General features: G+C 34.1%; 1 protein-coding gene across 2 annotated transcripts in view; it reads left to right on the plus strand.

Annotated features, from left to right (window-relative positions):
- rragd (ras-related GTP binding D) overlaps nucleotides 1-21360 on the plus strand; it is a 32444-nt gene that overhangs the window by 6635 nt on the left and 4449 nt on the right. For both annotated transcript variants that reach the window (XR_015512706.1, NM_001099424.2), the window contains exons 3-6: nucleotides 1467-1666; nucleotides 3253-3367; nucleotides 8556-8698; nucleotides 15507-15655. Coding sequence is in view for 1 of the 2 variants with exons in the window: in NM_001099424.2 (NP_001092894.2) it covers nucleotides 1467-1666; nucleotides 3253-3367; nucleotides 8556-8698; nucleotides 15507-15655 (607 nt within the window). In the remaining variant the exon portion in view is untranslated. The remainder of the gene's footprint in view (nucleotides 1-1466; nucleotides 1667-3252; nucleotides 3368-8555; nucleotides 8699-15506; nucleotides 15656-21360) is intronic.

A 21360-nucleotide genomic window follows, 5' to 3' on the forward strand; every position in this document is an offset into this window, starting at 1 on the left:
TGTCTGTCCGTCCGCCCGCTCTATCTATCTATCTATCTATCTATCTATCTATCTATCTATCTATCTATCTATCTATCTATCTATCTATCTATCTATCTATCTATCTATCTATCTATCTATCTATCTATCTATCTATCTATCTATCTATCTATCTATCTGTAGTTCTATTATTTTATCAATCTTTTTATTGTTCTATGTATAGTTCTCTTTTTCTGTACTGTTGATCGTTCTGCTGTTCTATCGTTCTGTCTGTTCAATAATTTTATCTATCAATATCAATATGTTTATCTTTTTATAGTTCTGTGTATTCCCAGCAGACACACATGTAGACGTATATAGACATAATAAGACGTTTATATTAGGTCAGATTTAGGTCGCCAGGACAAAGTTATTTTGATGTCCAATAACGACATCAAATACATTGATATTTTGTTGATTTTAGGTTGTGTTGGAAAGTGACCACAATTTTACAACATTTTAAACCTACGTCATATTGACATCAAATACTGACATTTATTTGTCAGGTATGGCTACCAAAATCCAACGTCTAGATATCATACTGGTAACGTCTACACCACATTAAGCTGTAACATCATTAGACATTGATATTTGGTTGTTTTTAGGTTGCGCTGAAAAGTAACCAAAATGCAATGTCTTTCCAACATTTTGTCCACTAAATGTCAGGCTGACATCAACCCGATTTTCATCTCCAATCATAGTGCAACGTCCCTCTATGTTGAAGTCCTGTGCCTGCTGGGTTGTTATATACTTCTATTATTCTTTTTTTATAACTATTTTTTAGTGGTTTTTAACCTTTAATGGATAGAATAGTGCAGAGAATTGAAAGCAATTAGTTGGGAGCAGAGAGAGGGGAAGGGTTGGCAAAGGACCACGAGCCGGAAATCAAACTCGCGTCGCCGTGAACACCATGGTGCTATAAGTCAGTGCACTTAACTACTAGGCTATTGGCGCAGACATATTTCTATTCTACTTATCTAACTATTGTTCTGTCATATATTTTTCTATCTGTAGTCCTATTGTCTATTAATCATTCTTCTGTTTTGTCATTCTGTCTGTTGTTCTATCTGTTCTGTAGTTCTGTCACTATCTTTCTGTCTGTTGTTCTGCCTGTAATTCTATAATTCTCATTTTATCTATTGTTTTAGCTATTGTTCTATCATTATGTGTGTTGGTCTTTTTAAAATTCTACTGTCTTATTTATGATTCTTAAAACTTTCCATCATTCTTTCAATTTGTTTGTTGTTCAATTTACTGTTATATGTTTCTGTTTATAATCTGTAGTTTAAAAGATCTATCTATATCTTTCATTCTGTCAGTGCGTCTATAGTTTGTTTATAGATCTGTCTATGGTTATGTTGCTCCGTCTATCATTCTATCAGTAGATTTTAAGCAAAAATCTATCATTGAAAAGTCCTCAGAAAACCCATAAATGTCTTCCTGTGTAGGATGATTATGTGGAGGCGTTGAGTAGGCTTCACCTTACAGTGACCAGGGCCTACAAGGTCAATCCGGACATCAACTTTGAGGTGTTCATTCACAAGGTGGATGGCCTGTCAGATGACCACAAGATTGAGAAGCAGAGGGACATTCACAAAAGAGCCAATGATGATCTAGCCGATGCTGGTTTAGAAAGAATACACTTGAGGTTTGTGTCAGAACAGCTCAGATGTGTGGTGGTGATTTATGCAAAAATTACTTTTATAAGATGTTTAAACGCATTTGTGTGGCAACAGTATGTGTTTATAGCCAGCCTCTAATGGTAAAAATAATTAATTCTATTAATTATAATAAATAAAAACAGTCTGCGGAAACAAAACAACACAATTCGAGTTTTCACACTGTACCTGCTGAAGTTAATGTCAGCAACTAATAGGCATAGTACATGTGGCGTTTTAGGATGCCCTAGGGCTGGGCGATTTTATCATTCTAACACCTGACGATCCCCTTTGAGTTCCCATCATTCCCCCACATTTGCCATAGAAACATACAAACAACATAGCAGTGAGCTGAAAAGAACTGAGAAAATTTTCGTTCTGTGATATGGCAAAGAACATATAAACACAAACAAACCTGCCAAAAAATTGCATAATTCATGGCTCTCAGTCACACATTCACTGTCAGACACGCATTTGAACCTGCGCGCCACACCTTGTATTTCTCATGATTAGAATTAATGGATTAGACAATTAATGGAGAAGAAGCCCATATGAAAGGAACTGTTACGGGTCTAATGTTGGAATCCAACATTGCTGTATTTAATACTGTAAATATCAACGCTTACAAAACTCGCTCAGTGCGCCAGACTAATCTACCAGATGCAGCGACCCCACGCAAATCAAATCAATAAAATGCAACCCACTAGCCTAATGTGAGTACTTTATATAATCTGATACAACGATAAATACAAATGATTAAACCTCAGAAAGCATGTTCATTGAAAATAAATAAATAAATTAATTAATAAATAAATAAATAAATAAATAGATGATTAAATAAATGAATGAATGAATGAATGAATGAATGAATGAATGAATGAATGAATGAATCTTGAAAAAGGTTCCTACTTTAACGATCATTTTGATTTACGTTCTCTGTAGTTTACTTTCACTGTAATGGTATAAAATGGTTTAATTTGAATTATTTTTGAGGTCTAGATCTTTATATGACAGCTTTTTTTTCTTTAGCTTTTTATAATTTTGTTATAATAAAAAAAAATTATAATCATAATTTTTTAAGTTTATATAGATTTTATAAAGTAATAACCTTCAACTCCAAGCATTTTTTGTGGGGGTGGGGAATCTATTTAAATATTAAATCGCTTTTTTTTTCAATTCATTTTTTTGCTCTAGAATGCACAATGAACACCGCAGTCTCCAAATACTGTCTTCTTCTGAGCCACTTATTTTGACATTTTCAGTTTTTTAAAAAGATAAAGTTAGTCCTGTTTTGAATCTGCCACTATGCTGACACATAGGCATTTGTAGCTTCACCCTCTTTTAAAAAGATTTTTTTTGTTTAAATCATCAAAGCGTCTCAATTTGGATCAAAGTCTAAAAGAGGCAGTTTCAAAGAGATAAAATTATTTGTGCGGTATTTTGAGCTGAAACTTCACACACAGCATCTAGGGAACTCAGAAACCTATTTTACATCTTGTAAAAGGGTCATTTAAGGTGCCTTTTATAACTTGTTCAAATGTTGCATTTGTGATGAGGAATGTGTTATTTCTTTCAGCTTCTACTTGACGAGCATCTATGATCATTCAATCTTTGAGGCCTTCAGTAAAGTTGTGCAGAAGCTCATCCCTCAACTTCCCACCCTTGAGAATCTGCTCAACATTTTCATATCTGTGAGTATATTCATATTTGTTAGTTCTCTGTTATGCCCACCAGGGGCAGATTGGGACACAGTTTCATGCAGGGAAATCCCACACCCAGCTATACTTTAATTAATGGCTGGCGGAGTGTTTGGCAAATGCCAGAAAAAATTGAGTGTGTCTCTTCACAGTATGGCAACCATTTCTTACTGTAATTATTCTGTGTTTGCTAAAGTAGATGTTATGAAGGCCTTGTTTTGGGCTTTGATATGGTGGTAGTGAAAACAGAGATCTGTGTTGTTCCTTAGGCTGGAGCTGTTCAAAATATTTAAAGCTTCATTGGTATCCTCTGTACGCTTTGGCTTCTTCTCAATTTGCCTAATATCTTTAGCCTTTCCCCTTTACCTGGATCATCAGCCTCAGCTGCATCAAGTTTATACTTAACCAGACTAAACAGGTGGTTAGTAATAGGCAGGGCCATTTTTTGCTATTTCTGTGCAGAATATTTTTTAAAAACCTGCAGATTTATGCGGAATGCATAAATATATCGTAACTAAAAACGTAAAATTCATTCATTCATTTTCTTTTCAGCTTAGTCCCTTTTATTAATCTGGGGTCGCCACAGCAAAATGAACCGACGACTTATCCAGCATATGTTTTACGCAGCGGATGTCCTTCCAGCTGCAACCATCTCTGAGAAACACACGTGCACTCTCATTCACACACATACACTAAGGACAATTTTAGCTTACCCAATTTACCTGTACCACATGTCTTTGGACTTGTGGGGGAAAACGGAGCACCCGGAGGAAACCCACACCAACATGGGGAGAACATGCAAGCTTCACACAGAAATGCCAACTGATGCAGCCAAGCTTCTTGCTGTAAGGCGACAGCACTACCTACTGCACTACCGTGTTGCCTAAACTTAATATGTCAAATAAAAAATAATTTATAAAAATGAACTTTTTTACAACGCAAATCCTATTAGATCCATTTATTTTGTAAACAAAGCAAGTCTCTCATATAATACATATAAGATATCTAATGACAGAAATTATTACTTTACAAACTGTATAAACAAATGTAAATAAATAATATGAACATGTTTTATATTAGTCAGTAATATTGCTAAAATTTATTTAAAAACTAAAAAAATAAAAATGTACACTCATTTACAAGCAACTAAATACATATACACTAAAAATCTGCGGATTTGCACGCGCACAGATTTCATGTGGGCCTAGTAATGGGTTTTAATGCACTAGCAATAATCAACAATAAAGAGCAAGAAATAACAGGGAAAGAGGTACGAACCGTGACTTGTTTGAGTTGCCAAATCATAGTGGAAAAACAGTGAACCAGAGCTATTCCTTTATCCAATTTCCAAATCCAAAATCTTTAAATATAAAATAGGGCAACACGATGGCGCAGTGTGTTGCATAATCGCCTCACAGCAAGAAGGTCGCTGGTTTTAGCTCCAGCTGGGCCAGTTGGCATTTCTGTGTGGAGTTTGCTTGTTCTCCCCGTCTTCGCGTGGGTTTCCTTTGGGGGCTCTGGTTTCCCCAACAAGTCCAAAGACATGCTCTATAGGTGAATTGGGTTGGCTAAATTGTCTGTAGTGTATGTGTTTGAATGAGTGTGTGGATGTTTCCCAGTGATAGGTTGCAGCTGGAAGGGCATCCATTGCGTAAAACATATAGTGGAAAAGTTGGCGGTTCATTTCGCTGTGGCGACCCCAAATTAATAAAGGGACTAAGCCGAAAATGAATTTATGAATGAATGAATGAATAAATATAAAATAATCCCAGTCCAGCAGTTGGGGGTTTAGTGCCTTGCTCAAGATAATCACCACCGTGATCACTGTGGTATTGAGGTGGATATTTATTTATTCTTCCCATGCACCAATCCCTGCTGGTTCCAGGACTCGAACTTTTGGATCTCAAGTCCAACTCTTTAACCATGAAGGCCATGGCTGATCCCTAAAAAACTATCATTAGTCATTGTGGTTTGTTTGCAGTATTCAGAGGTACAGAAGTCAAATAATCAAATGTAAAGTACTGACTGTATAGTCCTCATTATATAAAAAAAAAATCAATAAAATGAATGTATTCAATTTATAAAAATGCTTTAAATTCTCTTGAAATGCTCTGTTAGAGGCCTCAAAACATGCTATTTTCACAAATGAAAAAATTGACTACATTATATTTAAACTCTTTTATATTTAACTGTTGCGTATGTGCACATTGCAATATCCATGCTGAAACGATATGTGGACTGTTATGATGCATTTAGCGGTCTTCATAATCTTTAAATCCTTAAAAGTTTACTTTTTTTATTTAGAAAATTTTATTTATGGATGTAATATATCATCTTTGCCTCAAATTACAAAATAAAAATGAATTACCGCTTGTATGAGGCATTTGACATGCAGAATGTATTGGCAGGACAGTAAATTTGATGTTGTTTTTTCTTCTGGCTGCCGTTATCAGTCTCACACTGTTTTTATTCTTTTCCTTAAAGTCTTGGTAACACAATCATGGAGTATTTCTGTTATTATTTCAACAAAAGGGATTGTAAAAAATATTTGTTGTAAGCTCTCATTCACTTAACTCTTAGTTTACCCAACTATGATGACTTCCGCTGCTGAGAAACGTGAAAACATGAAAAGGGTCTATTGTGCTGCCCTAAAGAGTAATAGTTGCACAAAAGTTTTACTATCATGCAAGAACAAATCAAATGAAATTTATAATGTGTTTGTATATTTTTTAATGGTCATTTTCATGTATACATGTACATTCAGAAAGCATAATTTGCAACCTGTAAGCATCATATCCTGTTGCTTTAAGCCATTAGCATGGGTGCATTAGCACTGGTCTGTGATTTGCTGCTTACAGTGAAGTATAATGGAAATAATGTTCTTACAGACGTGATGATGTCAAAACACATTATTATTTATTATGATCCCTCTCAGACTTAATGGAATTTCATGGTGCTCCTGCATGGTTTATTTTAATGTTGATCATGAAAGCAATTACGTTTATCAGTGGTAAATATGTGAGTGTTTGTATTGGCCAGCTGGTGGCAGCAGAGTGTAAATTGATGTAGATAAAAGACTATACATGTATGGAAATAATTGATTGATTTTGCATTATGGAGATTGAAGTCTTTTAACCATCTGCCATTCTATGCATTGTGATATTAGTCTTTGTTTTATGCTTTATTCTATGTCTGATTTGATTGATTCTTGCTCTTGATCTGTCCCTGTGGTGTAAATATACAAATGTGATTGAAAAATCAGGGGCGATTTAACAAATTTTGGTTTATGGATGTTAAAACGTTGGTATCTTTTGAATCAACATTTATAAAAACATATGTATGAACATAAGAAATGAATGATTTAATTATTAAAGATGCCTTACATTTGATTGTAAGTGACAGCAGACAGACCTATAATGCTAGGAATATTTTTTTGTTTTTTTTAATTATTTTACTGAGTTTTATTCAAATATTAATTGTTAAATATAATATAATAAAAATATAATATAATATAATTTAATATAATATAATATAATATAATATAATATAATATAATATAATATAATATAATATAATATAAGTAGTGGGAAGTACGAGCTGGAAGGTCATCCGCTGCCTAAAACATATGCTGCATAAGTTGGTGGTTCATTCCGCTGTGGAGACCCCAGATTAATAAAGGGAAGCCGAAAAGAAAATGAATAAATGAATAATATAATAGTATAGTATAATATAACGGAGTATAATATAATATGATATAATGTATTATAATATAATTTGTTTTTACTGTATATTTGTCGCAATTTGTTTAACTTTAGAGAGCCAAAGAAATAAAAAATGTTGGTTTAGGATTTTTGAAATTATTCTAGTCTATTATACTGTGTGAATTAAATAAAATTATAAAATAATTTAAAATTTTATAAAATAAAAGTTATAAAAATATTTTATATTATTATATAATTTAAACTATTATGTTTTTTTTAATTATATACTTTTGCATCTTTTTATAAAATATAAAACTAAAGAACCTTATTTTAATTTGTTATTTTAATGTATAATATTATTTCATAATACTGTTATTATAATATTGTACAATTTAAAATAAGAGAATATAACATGATGTAGTATAATATTATATAATGTTTCTTTATTATTGAATAAATATGCTAGTCTATTATATTGTGTGATATAAAATCATAAAAAAAAGAAAATATATATATAGTTATAAAATACTATTTAGTATTATTAAAAAACATTTTTATAAAATTTAAATAAACAGAGTTTTAAACAGTTATTTTATGGTGTAAAATTTATGACAATACTTTTATTAGAATAGAATAGAATAGAATAGAATAGAATAGAATAGAATAGAATAGAATAGAATAGAAAGGGGCGTCATGGTGGAGCAATGGGTAGCATGATTACCTCACTGCAAGAAGGTTGCAGGTTCCAGCCCAGGCTGGGTCAGTTTGGCATTTCTGTGTGTAGTTTGCATGTTCTCCTTGCGTTCACGTGGGTTTCCTCCGGGTGCTCCGATTTCCCCCACAGTCCAATGACATGCAGTAAAGTTGAACTGGGTAGGCTACATTGTCCGTAGTGTATGAGTGTGTGTGTGAGGGCATCCGCTGCGTAAAAACGTGCTGGATAAGTTGGTGGTTCATTTCGCTGTGGCGACCCCAGATTATTAAAGGGACTAAGCATGAATATGAATAATATAATATAATATAATATAATATAATATAATATAATATAATATAATATAATATAATATAATTGTATTTTACTGTATATATTTGTTGCAATTTTTTCAGCCTTGGAAAGCCACTGGGAAAAAAAATTTCTAAAGCCTTTTATATTGTCTATATTTCATTTTATCATATAATTTAAACTATTCTGCAATTTTTTTTTCATTTATTTAAAGTATTTTACTTCAATTTAAAACATTTTTACTGTGTTGTTTTACTAACTTAAAAAGTCGCATTTTACCTCAGGAAAAGAGGCTTTTCAACAGCTTTCATAGAATTAGATGCATTTTCTGACAACAGCACTTGCAAAGCAGTTGATTATTTGGTTGCATAATTCATTTCCACTTCAAAGAGTTCTTAGATATGATGTCCCATTCCGCTGCCGTTCTTCTTAACAATAAAAAGCTGACCCTTAACCCTGTCCTGTGCTCTCATTGCAGAACTCAGGGATTGAAAAGGCTTTTCTCTTTGATGTGGTCAGTAAGATTTACATAGCCACTGACAGCAGCCCAGTGGACATGCAGACCTATGAGTTGTGCTGCGATATGATCGACGTGGTTATCGACATCTCGTGCATCTATGGGTGAGTGACGACCAACTGTTCAATGCCATAAAGTTTCCACCACACTCACATAACGCATTAGGGGTGTGAAATGTATTGATACTCAAGTGAAAAACATTATGAGTAGAATATCAAAAGTTACGCAATTAAAAGTACAAATATCTGGCTGAGTGTATATTGGAGAGAAAGGAAAAAGTACCCATTTAAGTTGTAGTTAATTATTACAAAAGTAGAATTAGCCTAGCAGCAATAAAAACAAGAGTGGAAATTCTTGTTTCATCATCCTCTAATAATGCAAAGGAAAGTAAATAGCATAAAGTCATTTGTCAGACTGAAAAAAAAAACGTTCGATTATGGGGAATAAAAGATGTTTTACACCTCATTAAAACAGCAATAAAAAGCAATCAAATATTTATTATTACAACTGGATTTTATCTTTTTAATTCGTCCACAATATTACAATTATCTGGATTTATTGGGTATTGATTTTGAGTGAATTTTTGTTTATATTTATTTCATTGTATGAGCATCTAATAATATTTATTTCCAATTTCAAAATAAACATTTTGTCATTTAAAGACATTTTATTATTATAAAATGACAATTGAAAAAATAAAATATATAATACATATTAATATTAGTGCTAGTCAAAAGATTGGCATAATTTGCACCTAAATCAAGAGCTTGTATTTAAATAATATATGTGTACTGTGCATATTTCTTTTCTTATGTTTTACAGTATATATATATATATATATATATATATATATATATATATATATATATATATATATATATATATATATATATATATATATATATATATATATATATGCATATGCTACAAGTGTGATGTTGCATTTATACAACAGTTCGATTGCATAATTGTCTAAATAAAATGAGAATCAAACACGGGTAGTGTCAAAAACCCTTTTGTATGAGGAACTACTTTCTATTGCCATTTATTTACATCTGAAACTGACGTCAGAACAGCAGAAACAGTTGCTTAAAAACAGGTAACTTTAAAGCTAGTGTTTGAATTATTCCCTTGACTAATGTCTAAAGTGATGACAAAACTGGTAATTTTGCTCACATTTTAAAGTTGAACGGCATGAAATGCCATCAGTCTACAGAGATTTTCCAGTATTTCTCAGTTATAATGGGGAGACAATAATAATGAACCCCACAATACACAATAATTACCCCCTAAAAAGCCAAAGCAAAGCAAACACTGACAGATTACATGGTATACATGCAACATACAAAAGAGAGAGATCAACCTAGAATGTCACTTACCTGTTTTGATCTGATCAGCTGTAGTTTGAAATACAAAAAGAAGCTGTATTTATCAAACTGTATTGAGTCTATTGATCTGCTGTCACTCTATGTGGACGGAGTAATACACAAGAGTGAAGATGCTGTAAAAGTGCTGATATTACAGAATATCAGCCAATCAGACTCGAGAACCAGACAGAATATATATATATATTTGAGAAGGTCTTTATTTTTATTTATAAAATGTGTCAGTACTTTTCTTTTGCATTTTTTTATTTTATCTATGTTTTATTTATATATACACAGTTTTTATACACAGTGTGTAAATACAAACTTTTCTTTTGGATGTGTTTAATCGTGATAAATTATTTGACAGCACTAAATAATACATAAGAATATTTGTAATTTGCTGTGATTTGAAAATCAGAGTTATTACACTAAACATTTTTTTCTGAAGTTAAAACATTGCCCAAAAATAATTATAACTTTTTTTATTTTATGCAAAAAAAAAAAAACGTATTTAAGTTTGTTTTTTGCATGTTTGATTGTCCGTTTACCATAGTTGATATGTGCAAGATATATCACAAAAAATTGTAAAAATTGTAAGGAGTAAAAATATATATTTTTCTTAAATATGTAAGTATAAGTACAAGTACTCTGTTTGAATTATAATTGAGTACAAATCCCCCAAAATAAATTTAAGTACAGTAATCAATCAAGTAGTAATCAAATAGACATGAATCATTGCACAATATCCAATATACACAATGAAACACAACATTGCACATGCGACAACCTTGCTCCCCTATAACCATTGTTGGCTGTGATTTAATCTTGTGTGGATTAGCAATGTATAACTGGAGGATATGTAAACACAGGCTGTAAACATTGGAAGGGCAGAGAGTGGCACCTCCAGCGCCATTGACCCTATTTGTCCTGTAATTTGACGGGACACTACGGTCTGGGTAGGTAGAGGAACGCAGGCTTGACCCGGGGCCATGCAGCTGTCGGATCTCAGTGGCCTGTAAGAACAGATGGGCCACCTCAGCACTCGCAGACGAATAGCAGAGCTGGCAGGACAGTTAGCCCTGTGATAGCCATAAGCCCTATTCAGACGGCACTGGTTGTACAGATACAGATTTCTGCATCACAATCGTACAGTACTTTTGTTTTTTTTTAATCCCATCCAAATGTCCCATCTGAATCTGCCATCTCTGTTTCACACTCAACCTCTGTAAGAGTAAATTACCTGTGTTTTTTTCTGGAAATACGACGGCCCTCTGAGAAATCTAATCCTGTCTGAATGCAAATATTTATGATTACTGAAATGTGTGTTGGTCAATGTTAACTTGTGTCTCGCTAGGCCAACTGTATACAAGTTTATACTTTCTGCACACCAATAATAGATGTACATGTAGATGTGTTTGGTAGCCTGTGACGAGATAAAAAATAACTATTAAATAAGACAAGCCAAGTGTAAATAGTGTAAGAGTATATTTACCCAGTTCTGTAAACCATGTTTTATGTATGAGTACACCCTATTTTGAAACAGGGTATCTGCGAGGTCTTAAAATGTCTTAAATTTCAAAAACTAAATTTTAGGCCTTAAAAAGTCTTACATTTACTGAAACATTGTCCTTTAGGTCTTAAATCATTTTAAACGGGTCTTAATTTTTAATTTTTGTTTATGTAAAGCTACCCAATCGATCCAACATACATCCAGTCACTAACAATACATACTTTTAGCAAAACTATATTCATAACTAATATTATAGCAGTCTATTGTGCATGCGTGTAGTTTTTAAAGATCGTTTTTAGGTTGTGTTGCAAAAAAGGTATGTATAAAACTAGGGTCTGCTTGTTTTGACACATTTTTTAAAATATGTAGCTAAGAAATAACCAAATAAAAATAGTTTTTGATGGGGTAAGTACATTTTTTTTTTACTGGGCCTTTAAAAATATCTTTAAAGTTTAGCCCTATATATACAGCTGAAATTTCATTCTTCATGGTATTGAAAATGTCTTAAAAATCTTACATTTGACTTGCAGAAATCCTGTTGAAAATGAATATATATTTTTTGCCATTTTAATTTCATGTTTACAGATCACTAAATAATTCAGGATGTATTCCTTTGTTTCAAAGTGTTTAAAAGTAGAAGTACTTAAATATACATTTGATCACATAATTGTGTTCACTGGTTCTTTTTAAGTTACCTTAATTAGCTAAAATGTATGTTTATGTTGTACAGCACAAAAACACAAGAACGACGTATAGACTCGTTGGAAGTACATTTAGTTACATTTCAGGTTTCCCAAGTTAGTCCAGAGTCCCTGCTTATGGACCTTTCCCGAACCCATCCCCCTTCTATCTCTAACTTTGTTTCCTGTCTAAAAGTGTACTAAAATAATAAAGGCAAAAGCACACAAAATAATATCTTAAAAAATGTATGATCTTCTTTAAACGTCACTTATAAAACTGACACTCCTATAGGCTAATAAGACTTCTAACCAAGTGGCAACCTCCTGCTCTCCCTCGTGAAGCAAATACGGAAGTAACTGAAACTGCAATTAAGTGAAATTCCGCTAGCCCTGGCTCCTAAAGCAGATTGCTGTTAAAATGGCCAAGTTTAAAGCAGAAAAAAGGTGTTTACAGCCTGGTACAAAGAACAATTTTGAATTATATAGCTAATATTACCCTTTATGATAACTGTGAGGGGGTGGATGTTTTTTTATAACTCATCCATTTAATTTATGTTAAGTTATATTAAGTCTGCATAATTAAGAGCATGGCCACTTGAGTGACAGCTAGGTCTCGCTGGTTCCAGCATTCCAGCTGATTAGCTGCTGAACTCGGCATATACGTCGTATTTTTGTTTTTATATTGTTTTATGTGGCTTTACACAGTCAGTTGCTTTTTGGAATTATTTCTTTCAATTATCAGATGATATGGCATGCTGTGAGCACTTAATTGTGCTCACAAACCGTTAAAGTTGCCTCTATTTCCCAGGTGAGTGAAATTATATACTTATATACAATCTCTTTAAATGAATTTGTTTTATTTAAGATCGTTTATGATTTATACTTTTCTTTAGAGCTGTAATGAACTCCAGAATCTGACAGATGTATTAGCTGTAGGCTCTAGAACTGTCATCTGAAACACTGTCATTCAGTTTTATGCCTGGATTTCATAAATAGCTTTGTATTCACTAACACAGACTTTATTTAAAAGTGTTTGGAAGTCATTTGCGTTTTCCTCCTGTAGAAAAACATCATATCAATGTTTAGTGGCTCAGTGTATTACAACAGTGTTTTTAAAAGTCTCAACACTTTATTGATATAGTGTACAACCAAGCACATGTGGTCAGAATACAAACGAGTCGCAGGTAATGAACTATTAAGCGTTTCTCCCAAAGAAAAGCCCATCTAAGCAAAATGCAAGCAGGCGTTTGTAGCTCCACTGACGCGCCACCTCTTTGCCCTTGTTTGGTATCCCCCGGTCAATGCGATGACGTGCGACCGAAATGGCGATGGTTGGCCACGGCTACTTATATCTTCTTTTTCTTCAGAGACCTGAGGGTGACGGCACAGATACTACGTCCATATCTTTTACAGTCTATGCTTTTAACTCAAATGTTTGGAAAATTAGTCCCATCCGAATGGGGCTCATCTGTAAATGAATGGTATGGTGCTGCCATTTTGCTCTTTCTTTCTGTCACTCACGGAGCTTCAATAGAGCTTTTTAAAGGTGGTCGCTCAAAAAATTTATAAATTTGAATAATCGAATACTTGAATACTGATTATTTATTTTTTGCATTATTATTTACTTTTATCCATAAAATTTTAATTATAGCCTTAGGGCATCGATTTCACATGTTTATTTATTTATTTTTTGAGAGCAATGACAAGCACCTTAAGAGCATCTCATGCTCTCAACGTGGGGCGAGGCAGTGGCGCAGTAGGTAGTGCTCTCGCCTCACAGCAAGAAGGTCGCTGGTTCGAACCTCGGCTCAGTTGGCGTTTCTGTGTGGAGTTTGCATGTTCTCCCTGCCTTCGTGTGGGTTTCCTCCGGGTGCTCCGGTTTCCCCCACAGTCCAAAGACATGCGGTACAAGTAAATTGGGTAGGCTAAAATTGTCCGTAGTGTATGAGTGTGTGTGTGAATGTGTGTGTGAATGCTTCCCAGAGATGGGTTGCGGCTGGAAGGGCATCCACTGCGTAAAAACTTGCTGGATAAGTTGGCGGTTCATTCCGCTGTGGCGACCCTGGATTAATAAAGGGACTAAGCTGACAAGAAAATGAATGAAGAAAATGAATAAAAGTCCAAAATGTTCAGGTGCTGTCAGTTTGAATGAGCCAATTCATTGTCTAACCACATGAAACCACAGAAGATGATAATTTAAATGTGAATTCTTTACAAATGCATTACGGTTCTGTAGTGCTCCTGTAGACAAAAACAAAACCGAATGTATACAAAAGGAATAAATTGGGCTACATTTAAGCAATTTTCAAGATTTGCTTGATTAAAGTACCACATGACCTATTATAAAAAACTGTTTGATAAGTATACTTATTTTCTTATCAGAGTAAACTATTTTTAACATTTACTTAAGTATTATTTACTTTACAAGATTGCTATTCTTTAACAAAGTTATTTGAATTTTAGACCAAACACTTAACGTTGACTATGTGTCGCCTGGATGTACAAGTACACTGTGATATACAGTATTTTGCTAAAATTTCAGAAGAAAGTATAGCATGCCTATAGTCTGGCCTCTATATCACCTTTTTGTGCTTTTATCATGTTTTATGCTTGAGGAATAAGATTATTTCAGACATTTCGGTGTAAATGAGAAACTTTTGGAAAACACATGACAGTTTTTTTAAACAAAACTCCATTTTCAACTGCATCCGGAATGATGGAGATGTTGCCTAAATCTCAAGATGGTCATGTTTAGTTTGACCCATTTTGGCATGCCTGCTTGTGCACTAATTTAAAGTATTTGTATTTGTACATTAGACGAGCTGGGGAATTAATTTCCGCAAGTCTTGTTTGTTGCTCATTGAAATTAATAAGTCATTTATTTGTTTCCTATTCATCATGCTCACATTGATCCGTGTTCTTGGTATCAGGAAGCTTCAAATTACACGCTTTATTATGCCATCTCAATTTATTCATCATCTTTTCCGTGCCTCCTTTTTTGTGCAAAAATATTTATATATTTGTAATATCCATGCATAATAGCATCAATTTGTTTGGTTATAAAAGCGGAGGGATTATGACAGGGCATCTGCTCATTTTGATAATTATGATATGAATCAACATCTGTTCCACAGTGCAAAATTTCAAGATTTTTTTTTTCATCTGGATGCAGTCTGTTCTTAAGCTGAACTGGGAAAGTGTCTTCCTGATGGAACAGTAATACATGGCACTCTGCTTTCTCACGGAAAGCCGTGCTTCAGGGACACATTCATTATGTGCGTTTACAATACAAACTGAAGGACAACTGCAACAACAAAAACACATGGTTGTGATTTTGGTTTTCTTTTTCATGTAGGTTGTCTGGAGATGAAGGAGGAACCCCATATGATAAAGAATCAATGGCCATAATCCACTTAAACAACACAACGGTCATGTACCTAAAAGAGGTCACGAAATTTCTTGCCCTAGTGTGTTTCCTAAGGGAAGAGAGTTTTGAGAAAAAAGGTGAGCTTGCTGGACTTATTTTTATTTGTTTGGCTTGAATATTGCATGTTCCATTTACAGGATACTGTGGCTTTTTTGTCAGATTGAGATGTAGTAACATAAGCTACTTTGAGTGTCAGTAATACAGAGATTTAGAAGTTAGAAGTCAGAAGACGCTTTTAAAAATATTTTATTTATTATTTTATGTACTACTGTTGGAAAGTTAAAGGATTGCAAATGCTTTTTTATTAAAATTTGTTTTGAGCCAGAATGCATGCAACTTAAAGTAAAATAAAGTAAAAGCTATTACACTATAGTGATGGGAAGTTTGGATCATTTTACTGGCTTGAACCTTTGAGTCTCGTTCATTGAGATGAACAAATCCTTTCTCGAGTCATTTCATTCAATTCGCTCAATTTGCCAAAATAACATTAAAATGTTACCGGATGCGTCCAAACTAGACCCCATTTACTGGGGCTCGTGCCCCAGTAAAAATCGCCAGTGCCCTAGTAAATGCTTTGAGATACGATTTACTTTATATGCAAGTGTATTCATTAAGAGGGATAATCCCCGAATAAAGTCGTTATTCTCTATGTGCAACCAAACCAACGCTGATGAAAGCAATTTAGTTAAATCAAAAAGCAAACTGAGCGTGTGCGCAGAAAAAAACATTCCCTGCCTTGAGTTGGGTCTAAGACAACACACAACAGATAATTCTATAAAACATTTTTTGAACTGTTCATTGAAGAAAACTTCATTGTTATAAATTAATATTCATGCTAAAGATTTCTTATCTTAAAGATTCAATTATCTTAGCTTCACTCCAGTTGTGTCTTTACATTGTTTTCCAGTTACATTTAGGATTATTTTCTGTTATTTATTTAGAATAATAGTTGTATAATAACAATATATTGAATATTTTTTCTTTTAGAAATTATATATATATATATATATATATATATATATATATATATATATATATATATATATATAATTATTATTATTAATTTTTTTTTTTTTTTGAGGGGGTGCTGTGCCCAAGTAGAGCTTTATGTCTAGCTACGTCCCTGCATCCAAACACATCTACAACTAGCCCAATTGTTGATCACACTACAAACAAGTCATAACTACAATGCTACTATACAATGCAATGCTACTATAAAAGAGAAAATTATCCTTCATTGTTTCCCTGGTGTTTATCTACAGTATGATCAGCTCTGCCCACCTCCACTAGCATGTCTTCAAATTTGAGTCGTTCATTCACCCGACACTGAAAGTCTCCTATAAGCTTAACCAATGTGTACAGTCTGAGTGTTTATACATATAAAACACAAAGAAAATAATGCACTGGGTCATCTCCCGTGTGCATAATCATTGTGCAGAATGAATCATAGCTTGACATGACATTGCAGCCCACTATTATCAATGTAAAATGTATTCAAAAAACATCTATACATATAAAAAGTGTCACTGTTCTATTTAACAAACAGTCAGCTGCAGTTTCTGAGCTAAGCTACCATTTGCTAACTGTAACCAAACAAAACAAATATAATCATTCATTCATTTTCTTTTCGGCTTAGTCCCTATATTAATCTGGGGATGCCACAGCAGAATGAACCGCCAACTTATCAAGCATATGTTTTATGCAGCAAATGCCCTTCCAGCTGCAACCCATCACTGGAAAACATTCATAAACACTCTTTCACACACATACACTACAGACAATTTAGCTTACCCAATTCACCTACAGCGCATGTCTTTGGACTTTGGACGTTTAGGGTAAACCGGAGCACCCAGAGGAAACCCACGCTAACACCCGGAGAAACAAATATAAGTTACATACAAAGCATTATTTACTTCTTTCAGAAAACTATTGTAGGTACAGCTACATCCTTTAAATGCAATTCTGATGTGAATCCAGCTTTGTCGCCTGATCTAAAGCCTGGCAAAACATGTTTTATACACACAAGTTTTTGCTCACTTTTGTCATATTCCCTTCATATATAAAACTAAACAATTTCGCTATTGCCTTTTCTGAAGCTGGAATTTTGTGTAGTGGCACATTAGAGCCATCCAAACAGGCCATGTACAAATAAAAATAAATGTCACCAACGTTAGCCGCTTTGCTATCAGTTTACAGGTAATAGTGGAAGCCATGATTTTCTTGGATTAGTTAAGACGATTCTAAGGGCCCCCACATTTTAGGGCATAGGGCACTCATTATTATTAGGGGCCCACGCCCCCCCCTTCAGCCCCGTCCCACGCTGTTCACTTCACTTTTGTCCACCCAACATATTTATTATGTCTGTGAAGCAAGTATTCGCTGAGATTGCAGTTTTTTTGTTGACCACAAAAACTGTCGTGAAAGCACACGTCTAGTCCATGCTTCTCCTCTGAGAAACATCAGTCGATATTGATTCATGATTGTTTCTTGTACTAGTAGGCGGGGCTTTATTCGCCATGTTGACCATTACATTTTTCCCCATTCAAAACTATACAAGTGACATGTCTTGTGTATTCTATAGTCCAAACTTAAAGCACAACAATTATTCAGATGGCATCCTTAAAAGTGTTTTAACAGAACTTTATAACATATATGGCACAGCATTGATAATAAGAAATGTTTTTGAACCTAAGAATATTAAGATTCATTTCTGAAAGATCATGTGAAAGTGCAGACAATTCAGCTTTACCACCACAGCAAATAAAATACATCTAAAAAAAAAAAATCATACAGTACTGGAATGTAAGACGTTGATATTTGATTTATTATTAATAGCTTTTTAATGTTTTGTGCAATTTCTGTTTGTAACCAATACTAAGTTATGCCTTTTTACAGATAGTATGGATGAAAGCCACTTTCTTATAAGTTGTTTGCAATGTTTTATCTGATCTCACTCTTTAATCTTGAAGTGCACTAGCTGCAGTTTCACAAGAACAAGCTAAAAAGAAAACCAGCATGCAGCATCATGTTTATTAACAATTCCCACTTGCAATCCTCATGACGCACATATAGATTCAATAGGGACAACAATAAAGACCTAAAAATCAGCTTTTGCTGTAAGCTGTTTTTAGCGATTACAGCTTCAGTAATTTGGTCTTGAATCAGTCAAAAAAAAGAACCTGCTGGTGTGAGCTGCACTCACATGAGAGAATGGGATAATTAGAGGAATCCTTGGGAGGCTAATGAAGATTGAAATATTCATGCTGAGAATTACTAAGGGGGTTAGAGAGAGTATCAAGAGCAATCATGTTCGTCAGTGGGGAAAACAAGGCATCTTGCATTGGCGTAGGATCTTGGATGACATAACTTACATGATCTGTTCCATTCAGTAATATACCACACACTGTACAAACTACTGGGTTCCACACACTAATTTTGTCCTAAGAGAACATGAAGAAATTAAGTTACTGTAACTTATTAGTTTTTACAAATTTAAGTGGATTGAACATAAAACACTAAAGTTGTACCAAAATACCCTCAAGAATTGTGTTGTTTCAGCTCATTGTAAATAAGTAGTCTGAACAATCAGCAAACATCCTTATTTACTGTAAATGCATGCATTTTTCTTAAAGTGCCTACCTTGTGATGATTTAAAGATTGCTAATTTTGTTTTGAATGTATCCTAGGTTCACATTCATCCAAGGTCTTTAATCTTCTTAAAATATACAATGCATCATCAGCTGATTTCTTTCAGTGTCTGAAACATCTGGTTCAAAGATCCAGTCACTCTAAAACTCCGCATTTCTGAGAGTCTACTCTACTCTGCTCTGATTGGTCAGATGGCCCAGCCTTTTCTGATTGATACCACTTACAATGGGTGGCAGAAACTTAACGCTCAATATTATATCTAAATTTCAGCTCTTCCTCAGTGCTTGTTAACAGTGATATGAACAGGAATGCTGTTGCTGGTTTTATCATATCAATTTAAGAGAAAAGAAAGCATGCAGACATGCACAGATCTCCAACACATCTTTTCCAGTTTTTTTCAAGTGAATTTAATCATATTAAATGAATAACAGTAATATAAAACATAAATTTGTATGACATACTGCCTTATATGTGGCTGGCACTCTTTTGAATGAGGATTCCTTTAAGGTGCCATATACTGCTTTGGTTTAATATGATAGATTGTTCTCTGATATGGCTTAGATATGTATTTTCTCATAAAATACATAGAATCAGAAGGTGAGTCACGTAACAGTCTGCTTTGTGTTCTGATTGTACTTTTGTCCACCGGGGTTTTACACTCATGGAATATACATGAGAAGGAAATTACAATGGTATCTAAGGCTCACGGTATGGCCATATCCATACACTAATCTCTCATATTCGACTATGCCCTATATATATACCCATATTTTATTTATAAGGCACCTTTAATGTCAACATCCATACTCATCACTGCTTTAAACAGTCTGTTTCAACTTGCTTATCCCTATTGTCCATGTTAAGTGAGTTTGCAGTAAACAAAGCGGTTCCTGCCATTCAAAACATGTATCTCGACTCGTTTAACATCCCATCTGATTTGAATCGTCATATATTTCAAGCGATTTTCAACAGGCTCACTGACAGTTCACGCTTTCAGAGATAAAAGTATGAGAGCTCTCAGTGGGGTGGTACATTTTAGGTGCTAATACAGTACATACCTTTAAGATACCAATATGAATATTTTGGATAGCTGGTGCCCCAGTGACAGCTTTTGTACATTTTATTTCTGAGAATGCAGAAACACTACTTTCTTTTGGGAGACAATGGCTGCATCTGAAAAATGAAAATTCAAGGTTATATTCCATAGTAGAGAAAGGCATCAAGGCATGTCCGAATCCTAATCCAGCTTCACTTTCTTTCTCCTGAGAGACCTTCATCTGATTGATTTTTGAAGGCAGCACAGATGTATCCTTCACTGCCTTTGACACGCCACAATCCTGTGCTTTCCATTCCTGACAGCTGAGCTAAACGATAAAGGTGCCATCTCAAATCTAAGCTTGGTGGTCATTTTGTGTATAAATCTGGCCAACTTTTTACACTTTTGATGCTATTTATGATGAGAAGATAGGGTTGTAGTAATTAAATTTCACATAATTATTATGAGTTAGGTAGTTATCTCTTTTCTCTATCATTAAACTGCTTTTGTGAGGTGCACAAATGTAAGAGACATATTATTGTCTCGATAACCAGCGATCGTACTCCATAAGATCGCTGGACTTCATTCACAATAACCATGGACTACAATTCTTCCATTTCTGGACTACATTTTTATACATGCACTCCGCTCACACTCACTCATGCTTCCTCATCTTGACTGATTACACTCGCACCACGTGAGGATTGTCAGAGACTGATTGCACACACTATTTAAGCAACACACTCACTCATTCACATTGGCGTGTCTTGTTATCTGCCACAGTGACATTACAACGCGGTATCCTAGCCCTGTTTTCCCGTGTACCTATCTTAGCCTTGTTTATCTAGTTCTCCTGTTTAGCCGCCTACCTTCTGACCTCTTACCTGTTAGTTCGACTACGATTCTGGACTGTCTGCATATGTCTGTTTGCACCTGTATTGACCTTTGCTCACCTGACCACTGATTAAACCAGCATTTGGATCCAAACTCAGTTGTTTGTGTCACTCCCTTACACTTACAATTATAGTACAGTAGCAACATTACAATGAAGATCAATCTTAAAGGAGCACTTAATTTTTTTGGAAACTAGACTCATTT

Source organism: Danio rerio, chromosome 17 (assembly GCF_052040795.2).
Source record: "Danio rerio strain M-AB ecotype USA chromosome 17, GRCz13ab, whole genome shotgun sequence".
Lineage (NCBI taxonomy): Eukaryota > Metazoa > Chordata > Actinopteri > Cypriniformes > Danionidae > Danio > Danio rerio.